A 13846-nucleotide genomic window follows, 5' to 3' on the forward strand; every position below is an offset into this window, starting at 1 on the left:
AGCTATTGTAGGTGGCAGATGGTGCAATACTAAAGCCAACATGTGTAGTACAGCTTATCACAAACTGCATGTGGTCATCAGGTCTGGCTCACACCTCCTTTCCAAAGCATTCCAGTAAACGCATCCTCCTCCCCAGTGACACAAAGGAGGCCAGTGGTATAAAAGAAGTGTATGTTCCTCCAAGATTCACACTTACCGTTCTTCAGCGGTGCTGAACTTTCAACTTTCAGGTAAGAAAGTTTTTGTGAATTTTACCTGTAGAGGAGTGTTTTATTTGGCACTATGAAAACTTGTAAATTATTTTTTTCTTAAATGAATGCGTTGAACAATGGGCTCACTCCAGGTAGTCACATGGCTGGATGGAGGTGAATGGCTTTGGGCTTTAAAAGCACTGTTGCACTTGGACTATTTTCTTTTCTTTTCTTTTCTTTTATTTGTTTGCATTAAATATACTTAGAGGCATGCACACTGAAATGATTTTGCATAGCTGAGAGATTTCTGTTCTTCATCATGTGCCATGTTACATGGGCGTAATAATGCACCATCCCTTATCTACTGTAAAGAACAAGGGCCTCTATCTCTGTATCTGGAGGTAACTGAGAGCCCCACCACTAACACTGTCCCCTCTGTTGCACTGTCTGGTTTCAGCTGTGTTCGGAAGATCTGGAGCGAAGATGACTTTCTACGATGACATTTACCCATTCTACCCTCTACAAAGGACCTCCTTCATCTTTAGTGGTCGTTTGCTCACCATTATTCTGGTTTTCCTTGTGCTCACAGTCAGTCTCCTTCTCATTCTGCCAGGGATACGAGGGAAATCGGTAAGTGCAACCCATTAGACGAACTATTTAACTCTGAAAATATAAAGAAAAACCTCTGAATTATTGTCTTTTCCTGTGATGACAGCATGGCTTGATTAGTGAAATTTTTAATTATCCTCATCCTATGCATTTCCCTTGCTTGTGTCGGAGTATTCTGGCACCCAAGTGTAAAATGCACCCAAAATCATATTTGTTTTGTTGTGTTTCTTCCATTTAGAGGCTGTTCTGGATGTTTCGAATAATAATAAGCATATTCATAGGTGCAGTGATAGTGGGTGAGTCTTGGTTTTCTCCTCTGAAATGATAAAGCATGGTGAATTATAAAGACATAAAATTCTTTTTATGCATTCTTTCATTCTTCTCCTATTGTCATGTTTTTTTTTTATGACTTGTCTTTATGTACTTTCTCTCCAGCGCTCAATTTTACTAACGACTGGGCCGAAGCCAGAATGACCACTAATGCCACCTACAAGTCCTTCAGCAATGCAGTGGTTAATGCTGACATCGGCCTGCACGTTGGATTGTATGGCATTAATATTACACTCAGAGGTGAGTCATTTTTGCTGTAGCGAAGACAATTATCGATGGCATGCAGGGTTTTTTTTTTTTTTTTTTTGTATAATACACCCACATGTGGGGATTACATATCACTGCTACAGCTCTTTAGTAATCCATTGTATTTTTTTTTATCAATTTATTTTGTTTATGAATGTGAAGTATGGGCATCACAGTGACCTATATCCACTGTGGTGTCCATTCACTAATATCACCACTGTGGATGTGTTTCCACTTCACATCTCATCAGTCTGGGTTCCCTAATTTCAAAGGCAAATGCATCCTTTTATTTTTCATTTTCACAGTGAATAAATGAGACTATGCATTAATGTGTTCCTGCTCTCTCTCTCTCTCTCAGGAAATCCTGTAATACAGTTCAATGAAACCATCGACTACAATGAGATGTTTAACTGGCACGATACTATTGATAAGGAGTATGTGGAAGCCTTGGAGAAGGGCTTACCGAGCCCCATCCTGTACATTGCTGAGAAATTCACCCTCACCAGCACTTGTGGCCTCATCTTTCAGTATAGATACTCTGGACGATACGCCTCTGCTACTCTCTGGTAACAACAATAAAGAACTCTAAAAAAAAGTCATATCTTGTAGGTTTCAATGGATAATTTGTTAACAAAAATCAGAATTTTAAATGGCTGCTTATTAATGCCTCAACAGGACTGCCTTTTGCTGCTGGATGGTTGCCAATATCCTGTTCTCCATGCCAGTCATTCTGTATGCTGGTTACATGATGATGGCCACTGCTGCCTTTATCTTCTTCTCCATGGCCTCCTTCTCCACCATCATGAATTTGCCCCAGTGCATCTTCTCCATAGGAACTGGCTCTTTTGAAACCGAGTACAGCCATTCATTCTGGCTGGCACTTGCTACAGGTAAAAAGAATGCCCTTAAATGTCCTTAAAAGATAAGACCTGAGCTTGCTTTGCGTTACTGCTCTAAAGACTCTCAGATGTCTCTCACTTTACATTTTGTATTTAAAGTCTACAAAAAAAGGAAAAAGTCAATGATTTCTACTAACTGAGAGGATTTTTCAGGTGTGCTGTGTGCTGTCATCGGGTTTCTGGTGGTGATGTTTGATTTTCTGATTCCGGAGAAGATGAAAGAGGCTTTCAGCGTTGGTGTCGACAGTTATGAGGACGAGGACATTTGTTATGGGGAGGGTTACCTGAATTCAATTTTCCTTGATGGAGTGACAACTACACCTCTGACATCAATAATTAAGCCGGTAAGTGGCTGACCCTGAAAGGGAAATACTATATTTTGACACATCTAGAGCAGTCCTGTGTGTAAATATATACTACTGCTATATTGTTTATTCTCCCTCAATATGATCTTTAATAAATGTTAAGTTTTGTGCTGCAAAATACATATTCAGCTTTTGGAACGTTTAAAAAATCACCGGCTACAGTGTTCATTTAAGTAATGATGCTTGATGAATGCTGGATTAGCATTCGTGAGATGATTTCTTGTTTGGCCACCACTCTACATCACTATTTTAATCCTTTTTTAAGTCCTTAATCCCACATTTCTAGCTTTGTCACTTATTGATTGTGATCATTATGTTCCTCTGTTTCAGGAAAATATATGAAGCTGTCCCACTGTGCCTAAAGGCAGCCTCTCCAGCCAATACTTGAAAATATTTTTGCTGAACATGTTACAGATGGAATGTCTCATTGCTGAACAATTTTAATTATCTATATGAGCCTGTAAATTTTTGTGTAAAAATGTACATAATAGTATACTGTAAGAATTTTGCAATTATTGTTCATTTTTGATGTTCATTATTATGTTTCAGTAGCACTATACACAATATTAACTTGTATGGGATCCATACAGTCTCTATGCATTTATTAGATCATAGGTCCATCATTGCTGAATTCCTTTTTTATAAAAATGGCAAATGAGGCAAAGCACAGGAGGAATATTAATAGTTTGATATTGATTAATTTGACCCTTAATAGCCTAATCAGGAATTCATGTTGCATGCAGACTGCTGTGGCACAAATATGTTCTTCAATACTGTGCTTAGTTTCCAAGCAATGTTCCAAGCTGAACCATCAGTGATTTCTTCCTCCTGGCTTTCTGAAGTCTCAATAAATGTGAAAATTTGAGAGGAGGGATTAATTCCAGTCTGCTTTTAGAAAGTGTAATTGAGTAATTGATAAATGCAAGAAAGTACAGTTTTGTGGATTGCCAGATTGTTTTTGCAATGACACCTTAATAAAAGGAAATAAAGCAACAACAAGTTTTCTGCAGTGACATTGTATTCTTAGTGTTGGATAACATTACATTCAGTTAGTAATGTACATTTTGATACATTCTGATACCCACTGGTAAAGGTGATGGTCACCTGGTATGTCTTTGAAAAGTAGCTGTGTCTTTGGCCTTCAGCATCACCATAATACACATAGTTTAGTGCCTTTTTTACAGCATAATGTTTTCTTTTAATACTGTATAGTTTGTTATGTCATTTTGAAAATCAATACCTGGTCAGTAATTCTTCATAGTAACATGCATACAGGAATAATATGGCCTTTCCAACCACGTCCTTTGTAAACCAAACTATTTACAGTAGAATTACATTTTAAACTCCGTACACATTATAAAAAATGAGTAAATAAAAAATAAATGTACTATTTTGTCTCTTCATAAGAAAATAATCATGACCTTATATTTACTTCTCTTCAACACCAGAAACTCACATACATTACTACAGACAACATATTCACATCTTAAGGCCATTATGACAATGTAATTCAAGATAAAACCTGAAAATGAGAACTGCATGTTCTTTTAAGCATTGCAAAAAAGAGGCCAAAAAATAAAATGATAGAAAAATAAATTCTCCTCATCCCACTGAGCCACTCGGACCATTTTCTCCACCCCGTTAGACATGCAGAACTACAGTGGGCTAATCCATGCAGAGCCAAAGTCTCTAAATGTAGATAGGTGTCTCTTGTCCTGTCAGCAGCCTGAACATCACAGCAGGCATCGTCTTCATGTTGATCTGTCCGAGAGGCAGAAAAGAGACCAACAGTGATGACAACATTGTTAATTAATTTATCGAGTCAAAGTTTTAAATTCCAGTGTAATTCACTTCATTCTTTGCAACCAAACTGTCAGTATACATTTTGGAACCATTACTGTGAGCCTGAACGGCTTTAAAACATTCATCATGAGCTGAGAATAACTAACAAGTTGTAATTAAACTTAATGTCCCAGTTATTTTTACATGTGTATGATCCTTCAATCTAAATACACAAAAATGTCATGGTTTCGCGTTTGTGTTTTTGGACTCTTGTTTTTCTGTTTTCCTGTCGTCCCTCGCCCTGTTCCAATCAGCGATTTCACCTGTGTCTGGTTAGTCTTGTCTGCCCCTCCCAGTGCCGCACCTGTCCTGGGTCTGTCAATTATCCCTGGTTGTTCTGATCCCTCCCAGTGTTTCCCTCGACCTATCCTCTGTGTTCTCCTGTCTGGTGCTCCAGCCCCTTCCCCAGGTGTGTCTTGTTATCTTATTAGTTCTTGTGTATTTAAGTCCTGTGTTCAGTTCTGTTTCTTGTTCATTCATTGTTTTGTCTCTGCTGTCACGTGTGCCCAGTGCTTCCTGCGTTTCCCTAGCTTCCCTAGCACAGCAGAGCGATATTTTCTTTTGGAGAGACTGTGGCCTGCCACTCCATCACACAACCCATTTCTGGGAACCCGTCTAGCCCTGGGAGGTCCACGTAGCCACCAGCTGGCCAGGCGCTGGTGTGTTAGCCAGCAGCGTGCTAGCCTCCAGCGTGTTAGCCACCTACATGCTAGCCACCAGCCAGCTTGCCAGCAGCCTAGCTTCCAGACCCAGTCTCCTGTGCTTCAGCAGCAGCGGCCCCAGACTCCTGTGCTTTAGCAGCAGCGGCCCCAGTCTCCTGTGCTTCAGCAGCAGCGGCCCCAGTCTCCTGTGCTTCAGCAGCTCCCTGTTGCCTGTACTGCTGCACCTGTCCCAGTTCATCGTGCTTGTGCTGTTGCCCCACACCCAGTTCCTAGTGTCTGTGCTGCTGCCCCAGACGCAGTTCCTAATGCCCAAATCCCAGTACCAACTCCTCGTGTCCATCCTGCTACCCAAGTCCCTGTTCCAGTTCCCCGAGTCTGAGTCCGACTGGTTGCCCCAGCCCATCCCAATTCTCTGAGTCTGAGTCTGACTGGCTGCCCAAGTCCCTGTTCCAGTTCCCCGAGCCCGACTGGCTGCCCCAATCTCAGTTCCCACTGCCCATGTGACAGCCCCGGTTCCATCCCCCAGGACCCGTGCAGCACTTATCCCGCTCTCCCACGGCCATGCTGCTTCTTTCCAGGCATCCTGCATCACTGGTCCCACTGGCTCATCAACTGTCAAGTAGCCCTCAGTCCATGCTGCCCAGCGTCCCCGAGTCCACGCTGCCCAACTTTGTGGCCAACCTGCGGTGTGGTGCTGCCCACACTGCCACAATCCAAAGAGGTTCAGCTTTGGCCGCCAGCATCGGCGGTGGCTCTACCCTTTATGGCGCCTCCCTATTTCCCAGTCCCCTGGCCGTCTGCGCGAGCGCCGCCCCGTCCTTGGTCATCTGCCCTCCGGCCATCCGCCCGAGCACCGCCCCGTCCTTGGTCATCTGCCCACCCGCCGTCCACCAGACTTCTGGCCTGAGCCTTTTGTTTTGGCCTCCTCCTCCCCCCGTCTTACGACGGCTATCCATCCCCGTGCCCCAGAGGCTTTGTTTGGGACGTAAGGAGCCGTCCCTTGAGGGGGGGGTTCTGTCATGGTTTCGTGTTTCTGTTTTTGGACTCTTGTTTTTCTGTTTTCCTGTGGTCCCTTGCCCTCTTCCAATCAGCGATTTCACCTGTGTCTGGTTAGTCTTGTTTGCCCCTCCCAGCGCCACACCTCTACTGAGTCTGTCAATTCTCCCTGGTTGTTCTGATCCCTCCCAGTGTTTCCCTCGACCTATCCTCTGTCTTCTGCTCCAGCCCCTTCCCCAGGTGTGTTTTTTTAGGTTATCAGTTCTTGTGTATTTAAGCCCTGTGCTCAGTTCTGCTGTCATGTGTTCCCAGTGCTTCTTGCGTTTCCTGCGTTTCAAAAAAATATTTAATGAGCTAGAGTTCATTAAATATTTTTTTCTTCTGAGCTTCATGACTGTTTGCTCCTGTGTTTGGGTCCAACCAGCAAACACAGAATGAACAGACCTATGCTGGACCCAGCGGAGCGATATTTTTTTTTTTTTGAGAGACTGTGACCTGCCACTCCATCACACAACCCATTTCTAGGAACCCTTCTAGCCCTGGGAGGTCCACGTAGCCACCAGCAGAAATGGTAGTTACTGTGTTTAAAAATTTCACAGCCTTTGCATAAAGATTTCAATATAATTACCCATGCCCTTTTCACAATTAGTGACTCGATTAATTTTATTGATTTGTTGCATTTTCCAGTTTGTCTACAGTAATCTGTGCCACTGTTTCACTGCACTAAGCATATAGCAGAGAGGAAAATAACTGATTCAATCTATGTGCTGTCTTGTAGTGTGAAGGAGCTGTTCAGAGCAGTGCAATGTGCAGTGCAGCGGCTGGTGAAAATTGCAATATTGGGGAATGAAGGTTCTCACCTCGCCCACTGAGACAGATAGCGTCTGAACAATCTTCTCATGTGCCATGGCAACCACACTCTGACCGTTAATCTCAATGATTCTGTGGCCGACACGAACACCACCTCGCTCTGCAATGCCACCCCGCATCAGACTGCAGATCTGAGAAAGTGAAAAACACGGCAAAACAATAAATCTAAAAGGTTAACTTAAAATATATAATTGTATTACTCAGCCATGCTTATTAATACACCGTGGTACTCCATCAGAAAATGACCAACCATGGGTGTTAGCCTAAAGTTTAAACATACTGACATAATCTTCCCAAACTCACAATGCCATTCTGAACGCTGAAGCCGAGCTGGAACTTGAGGTCAGGCCTCTTGATGAGGACAGTGGTGACAGGAGGGCAACTCACAATGCTCAGCTTTACCTTCACCTGATTCTTCAGCCCCTGCAATATGACAAAAAAATACCCTCAGACAATAATTGTACTTTTTTTTAAATTATTGAATTGGTATTAATGTGTGGAATACCAATTTGGATGTTTAGAATTTAGGATTGAATCAAATGTTCATTTGTTGTCCCTACCCACTTTTGACAGGAGGCTGGAGTCTACAGAGGCATGTTTTGGGCAAAAGGAGACAGATTGCCAGTCCATCACAGGACTTACACAGATATTCACTCAAATACTGTAGCAAACACAGAGGAATATGCAAACTAGAAAAGGCCAGGGATTAAACTCAGGTCCCTCTTAGCACGAGGTGCTAACCACCGAGCTACTGTGGTGCTTCTTGAACTGTTTTCTCATCTAATTACTGCAAAAAGACTGTCTATGTACTTGAGTGGATTTCATTATTCTTTTTTCAGTTTTGGTGATGCCCCTCAAACAATGCTGTGAGCTAATAATTTATGTAAAAATAAAGTTGCCTTCCAAACAAGGGGTAGCAGGAAAAATAAATTGAATATGTGCAGAGACTGACTAACATGGGTGGTGCTTGATATACTTAATACCTTGATGATTCCCTGGCAGGTCGCCAGCGGCAGCCCCACCAGGCTGGTGTCATTGATGGACATTATCTGGTCACCAACACTGAGTTTTCCAGAGCGGGCAGCGGGGCCGCTGTTCAGCATGTTGGCCAGGATGACGGTGGGCAGAATGGAGCCCCAGCCAGACTCCACTATCACCACACCAAGGCTCTCCCCTTTCTGCTTCTCCACATACAGCTGGAGGACAAAAAAGGATTTCAGCTCCACCAATCATTTTTAAGCACATTTGGGATTTTAGCTGTCTAGGTTTGAAGCACTTGCCTCATAGGCCACTCTGCCTGAAATGCCAGTATTTTCAATTGGGTTATAGAAATGCATCAATCACCATTCACCATTTCACCTGAGGCAAAAGAAAGTGTCAAACCTCTTTACAGTTGTCTGAGTTTGAGAAATGGACGAGGTCGTCGTGATACATTTCCTGGGAGTTGATGATGTCACTGTATTGTTTCTGACTCAGATCGGTCGGGTTGATTCCATTGGCTCGGAGGAATTCTCTGTAGGCCACACTAAACGCTTGACCAATGGACTGTGCAATGAGTTGTGCCTACAGGAAGGGGAGGATTTGGGCAAAACTACTCAGCAGAAAGACTATCCCATTTGACAACAACATGGAGGTGAGAGAGAGCACATTAGTTTAAGTGACTACAGAACAAATAACTAAAACACAAGTTAGACAGTCAAGCAGTCAAAGCTAAAAATGTATCAAGGATCTTAAACTTGTTTAAATATTAAGAAGTGCATGGAATTAGCTATATATGTGAGATTAAGCAGCCAACACTCACATCCTCTGATTCAAAGACATAGCAGATCATCCTGTACTGACTCTTCCCTTCAGCAGTAGAGACAGGAGTCTCCGTGCAGTCCTGTGATGTTGCCTGAGACATGCGCCTTCGTGCCATCAGAACCACGATACTGCCAATGTCTGCGATATAGGAGATGGTACGCAAGGCACTGTCCATCATTGTCTCCTATGTGCAGGGAAAAACAACGGACATGAATCACTAAGTCTGTTAAAAGATTCACTAAAACAAACAAATACAGAGGAGAGGCTGATTTAAGTCAAAGATCTTTGAGATACTAACCTGTGTGTCAGCATTCAGCACTTTGACTGCCTTAGTGGAGATGAAAAGGTCCACCTCAGTCATCATTTGAGAATCTTCATCTTGACTCTTTGAAATGATAAAGACTTAAAATCAATGAAAATTACTGAAAAATATTGTACTGATCAGACATTTCACTCTTCCATTCTAAACCAAATGCTCAATACCAGAGCATTAACAACACTGAAAAGGGAAGATGAGCAAAAAGGCATGTAACAGCTCCACCATGTGGTATAAAATGTCCCTTCAACAATAGGTCAGCAAACATACTGAATGTATACTGTAGGTACATCCATGGGCTTACAAAGCCCCTCTAATTCACTGGAAACTTCAAAGCTGGTACACCAAACAATGTCATTCCTCGGACTCGTATTTTTTTTTATTTAATAGAGTTCTTGAACCTATAAACACATGTGTAGTGCTTGGGATTAGTCTGCATGTCCGGCAGTTTGATAGTTACGGCTAAGAAGGATAATCATCTAATGGCAAAAATCCCAGATCTGGATCACCACCAACAATCTAATCAATTGATCCTTGGCCAAAGCCCTATCTGACCACGAAATTTCATGGAAATGCGTTCATAACTTTTTGAAATATCCAGCTGACTGTCAGACAAAAATGCTCAAAGGGGCAAAAACATAGCATCCTTGGCAGTGGTAATTATTTACAAATCAAATCAATGGCTCTTGACAACCATCATCCTAAAGCCAGAGATTACCTTGATGCGACTGACAGCTTCCTGGGCCTGGGACATGCGGATGGACTTCGATGGATTCTTATCAGACAACACCTGAGTGCAGCCAAGGTAGTTGGCAGCAAAGATGATCCCATCTATAAGATCTTCTGGCTCACAGGGACCTGGGACTACACCGCAAAACCAAAAGGCCATCAAAAATGTTAAAACATGCTGTGAACAGTCATGAATGATTATGAGAACTGTTCAGTCTAAGAATGATTTGATTACCGTCAACAAAGCTGGGAAAAGAAGCAGTTTCCTGTGTTTCTGTAAAAGTTTAATATAATAATTAGTTTGGTATCACCATCACTTGAAATGCCTATATTTTTTATGCCAGCAATCCTCAAAAAGACATGATAATTGGAATTGAGTTGTACTTCATTCAGTCATATTGTGCCTTATGTACAGTACTTACCAAGGTATACGAAGCAGCATACAATACCTCAATAAAGTTTAGTGTGCACACTTAAAAATAAAAAAGGAAAGATTGCTGTATCTCCCTGGTTACCCATAAGAGTTAGCTAAACAATGCTGTTGTAATTCTTAGCAGCTGGATTGCATCTTTGTACAATAAAATTGCTTTGTTTAAATTAGCTGTTGTGCAATAAGCCTTTACCTTAGGTGAGTTACTGCTCCTGCTCTCCTCTGGAGGGACGGGCTCTGGACACTGAGGCCTACTTGGCTGCTCTGGCATGTCCTCAGACATCACGGCCACACTCGGCTTCTCACTCTGCTGTGCACAAACAATGGTTTAATCATGTTTAAACAAGTCTTATAATCATGTGCACAACCTAATCCCGTGGAGAACGGGCCACACAGACCATCTGTGTGGCAAAACGTAATTAAAATCTTCATTCAGTCATTCTTAAGCAGAGTGAATGTAGATTGTGCAGACACATTAACAAAGACGTGTCACAGGAGATGAGATACAACAAAACCTGCCCCATTTGCATCAGTTACCTGCTGGGGTTTCTCTGGCCGTCTCTGCTTCTCCTCAAGAGGCTCCCTTTGTTGTTCAGGTGTTTGATAGGGAGCCAGGGATGGTCTGATAACCTTGGGATGGCTCTCCTGGCTGTGAGCAGAGGGACTGGGTCTGGGGGTGGGAGGAGTATCTTTATGATGCTGGGCTTGTTGGGTGTGGGCGTGGGCGTGGGCGTGGGCCTGAGCCTGGGTTTGACGGGGTGGCAGAGGATGATGTGGTTTACTAGAACTAGATCTAGCTTTGGTCCGTACAGCAGCCTTCTTGCAGTCCTTCGAAGCTGTCTTTGGACGTGGTTCAGGGCCACTGCTCATGCATCCTTTGATCCCGGATACGATGTGCTCAACATCTTCTCCTGTTCCCTTCTTCCCTCCTTTACCCTGCCTCTCCTTCTCCTTTGAACCTCTCTGAGAAGGCTCACTCCCTAGCTTTTTACTGGCCAAAGGGATATTGTAGTTTCCTGTGATGCGAACACCATCTTCCCTTACTTTATCATCAGCTGCTTTTCTAATCCTGTCATCCTCGTGGCCATGACAAAGGCTAGTCTGCTCTTGAACTGCATTCCATGTCTCCTCTAAGTCCTCTATGAATTTCACCCCATCCAGCACCTCTTCTATTTCATCGGTGTCCTCAAGAAAATACCTGTGCTCCTGGACCTGTTCTACGTCTCCCTCCGCCTCACCCCCAGCAGTCGAGACATGATGTGAACTAAACCTGTCTGTCTTATGGGGCTGTACATCAGGTTGAGAGACTTCACAAATTTCTGTACTATGATGAGACCTGGGGGTGAAGTGGTCAGCAGCACCACAACCCTCATCAGCATCTTCTATTGCGTGCTTTACAAAGCCGCCATCCTCAGGACCATGCTGGTTGTTGTACCTCATGTCCGCTATGCCCTCTCTGTTTAAATGCAGCACCTCATCGTAGTTCTGCTCAACATCAGAGCCTACATTGTCATACTCAGAGCAGGCATCCTCTTCCTGCATGTCCTCAGGACTGGGGTCACAATTCATGAAATAGTGGTTTGCAGAAACAGGAGGATTAAGCTGGTCATTGTTATCATCCTGCCCCTGGAGGCTGCAGTGAGGCTGCTCAGATCCTTCCCTGATCAAACCACTGTGCTCCTCTTGACTGTCTTTTGTGATTCCAGGACTAGGGCAGGGTGGAGGGCTGGGGCCCAGAATTCTGGAAACGGTTCCTGGCCTTTTTCCATGAGCCATAGCTGGCCCTGTAAGCCGACAACCATCAGCCCTGTGAAGATTTAAAATGTCCAAAATTAGCTTTTCTTGATGGTTGTATTATGCACTGTATAAAGGTACACAAGATAAACCTCCAAAAAGACCAGCACTGACACACTCAACCCTTTAACATTTAGATTAGATGCCTGATGGTCATGTAGACTTATTGTGGTGTAGACTCATGTCTTCTGAGGAAACTATTTATGAGTTAGTGCAATTTTGACATCTGAACTGCACATCTAAATGGATGCTTGCCCTGGATTACGGCACAATCGATTGTAACATTACATACTGTGAGCTGGTAAATTAATAGGCTATGGTACAATGTAATAGGCACGGGAACACAGCCAACAGGAGGAAAAAAGGTATGCTTTAGCAGTTTTGGTTTATAAAGAATAATAACCAATAATAAGCCTTAAAATATAATAATATGATTCTAAATCTTGTAATAAAGGGTTCAAGAGTTGATTAGGTTGTGAGGAATCCGTGTAAAGGAGGTTAGGACACTTGAAGGGTTATCAGATATGTCTAAGGCCTATCACACAGTACTCTTACACCCCGCCCAACCCAAACATGTGAGCACCATCACGCTCATCAAAACATGAAGAGTGCATGAATGGTGCTGACATGGCAAATCGTTTCGATTGGGCTCTCCAGGCATGATTTAGAGTTAAACCCACTACAGAATTAAATCCCAGCTGTTGTCAACGTTAATCATCTGATAACGCATCCGAGATTATGCAATGACAATGAGCACCTATAATCCACTCCCATCTCCCCCCATAACATAGGCTACACACATACACAAATGTACAACACGCGGTGCTAAACATGACCTGTCCATGGTGCTGAACTGGCAATTAAAAAAAATAGCCTCGTTGTTTTGGAAAGCATTATTTGAGATGCCACGCATTTTTGCGATGCCTTTGACTAATTTGTGATGAGATTTTACTTATCATTACGCCAAACTTTTGCCGCAACTGCAGGGGTGTTGTGGATCCTCCGCTTCCCTCACAAGTGGACACCGCATTCTCATAAGCCTAAATATCGATATGATAATCGGATGTGTTTTTTTCTGCACCCAGCACCCATTGCTGGCGCAGGGTGATGGTGCCGAGCCCTTGCATGGACTCTTTTTTTTTTTTTTTTTTTTTTTCAACATCTGAAATCATCATATTGTCCTCCTGGTGCAGTCGACCTTCACTTGAAACATCTAGACTGCACCATGCTGACATCCTACTTATAGGCTGGTGTTGTACCATACGTGCATACCCAGCACTATTGTCTTTGGTTGTACTGTCGCAAGCCGGTCAGGCCCATGCATCTCTATAATAATGCTGCTGTTTTTGCACCTAAATAATCATACGTGCCACTTACCAACATCGATCTTGTCGGTGACCCTCCTCCCTTTAAAAAGGCTTGTGTGCCGATCAGATTGCTCCGTAATGGTGATTTTTGAATAAAAGCTACCAGCCCAGGAACCTGTGTAGAAAATACCCCCCCCCCCCTTTTCTCTGTGCTCACCACTCTGCTCCCCAAGACAAAAACACTGAGGGGTCATGTGTGCAACGATAAATTAAAAATATTGTTCAAAAATATATACATTCCATTTAAAAGACCATTTGCCTTTAAGAACTGTGAAAAGCATGCTATAATTTAATTATTTGAAAAAAAAAAAAAAAAAAAAAAAAAAAAGGTCAAATGTAATGAAGTCATTAGAGATAGCCTAATACAGGGGCCGGCGGTGACATTCTTAATGATTTT

The 13846-nt window shown here is 42.9% G+C and overlaps 2 protein-coding genes across 2 annotated transcripts; one reads left to right on the top strand and one right to left on the bottom strand.

The window, feature by feature from the left end:
- Positions 1–674: 674 nt before the first annotated feature.
- duox2 (dual oxidase 2) lies at positions 675–2982 on the top strand. Its single transcript, XM_030053519.1, has 7 exons — positions 675–821; positions 1039–1096; positions 1236–1370; positions 1735–1942; positions 2052–2266; positions 2429–2619; positions 2971–2982. The coding sequence occupies exons 1-7, from the start codon at positions 675–677 to the stop codon at positions 2980–2982; spliced, it is 966 nt and encodes a 321-aa protein (XP_029909379.1).
- Positions 2983–3653: 671 nt separating this feature from the next.
- apba2a (amyloid beta (A4) precursor protein-binding, family A, member 2a) lies at positions 3654–13582 on the bottom strand. The gene is made up of 12 exons (XM_030052707.1): positions 13460–13582; positions 10826–12095; positions 10482–10598; positions 10094–10124; positions 9848–9993; positions 9112–9198; positions 8812–8997; positions 8394–8573; positions 7994–8206; positions 7314–7433; positions 7001–7141; positions 3654–4401 (listed from the first exon to the last, which is right to left on the bottom strand). Exons 2-12 carry the CDS (start codon positions 12062–12064, stop codon positions 4330–4332), a joined length of 2532 nt encoding a protein of 843 aa, XP_029908567.1. The 5' UTR covers positions 12065–12095; positions 13460–13582; the 3' UTR covers positions 3654–4329.
- Positions 13583–13846: the final 264 nt, after the last annotated feature.

The sequence above is a fragment of the Myripristis murdjan genome, chromosome 6 (genome assembly GCF_902150065.1).
Source record: "Myripristis murdjan chromosome 6, fMyrMur1.1, whole genome shotgun sequence".
Classification (NCBI taxonomy): Eukaryota; Metazoa; Chordata; class Actinopteri; order Holocentriformes; family Holocentridae; genus Myripristis; species Myripristis murdjan.

Bases quoted from the DNA above. Each gene is read 5' to 3' on its own strand.
- apba2a (XM_030052707.1), bottom strand. From the start codon at position 12,064: ATGGCTCATGGAAAAAGGCCAGGAACCGTTTCCAGAATTCTGGGCCCC. The intron at 8,998-9,111 runs GTTAGTATCTCA...CCCTGCACATAG, and splicing joins TGCTGAATGCTGACACACAG to GAGACAATGATGGACAGTGC. The intron at 4,402-7,000 runs GTGAGAACCTTC...CCTCTCGGACAG, and splicing joins TATCTGTCTCAGTGGGCGAG to ATCAACATGAAGACGATGCC.
- duox2 (XM_030053519.1), top strand. From the start codon at position 675: ATGACTTTCTACGATGACATTTACCCATTCTACCCTCTACAAAGGACC. The intron at 822-1,038 runs GTAAGTGCAACC...TCTTCCATTTAG, and splicing joins CAGGGATACGAGGGAAATCG to AGGCTGTTCTGGATGTTTCG. The intron at 2,267-2,428 runs GTAAAAAGAATG...AGGATTTTTCAG, and splicing joins CTGGCTGGCACTTGCTACAG to GTGTGCTGTGTGCTGTCATC.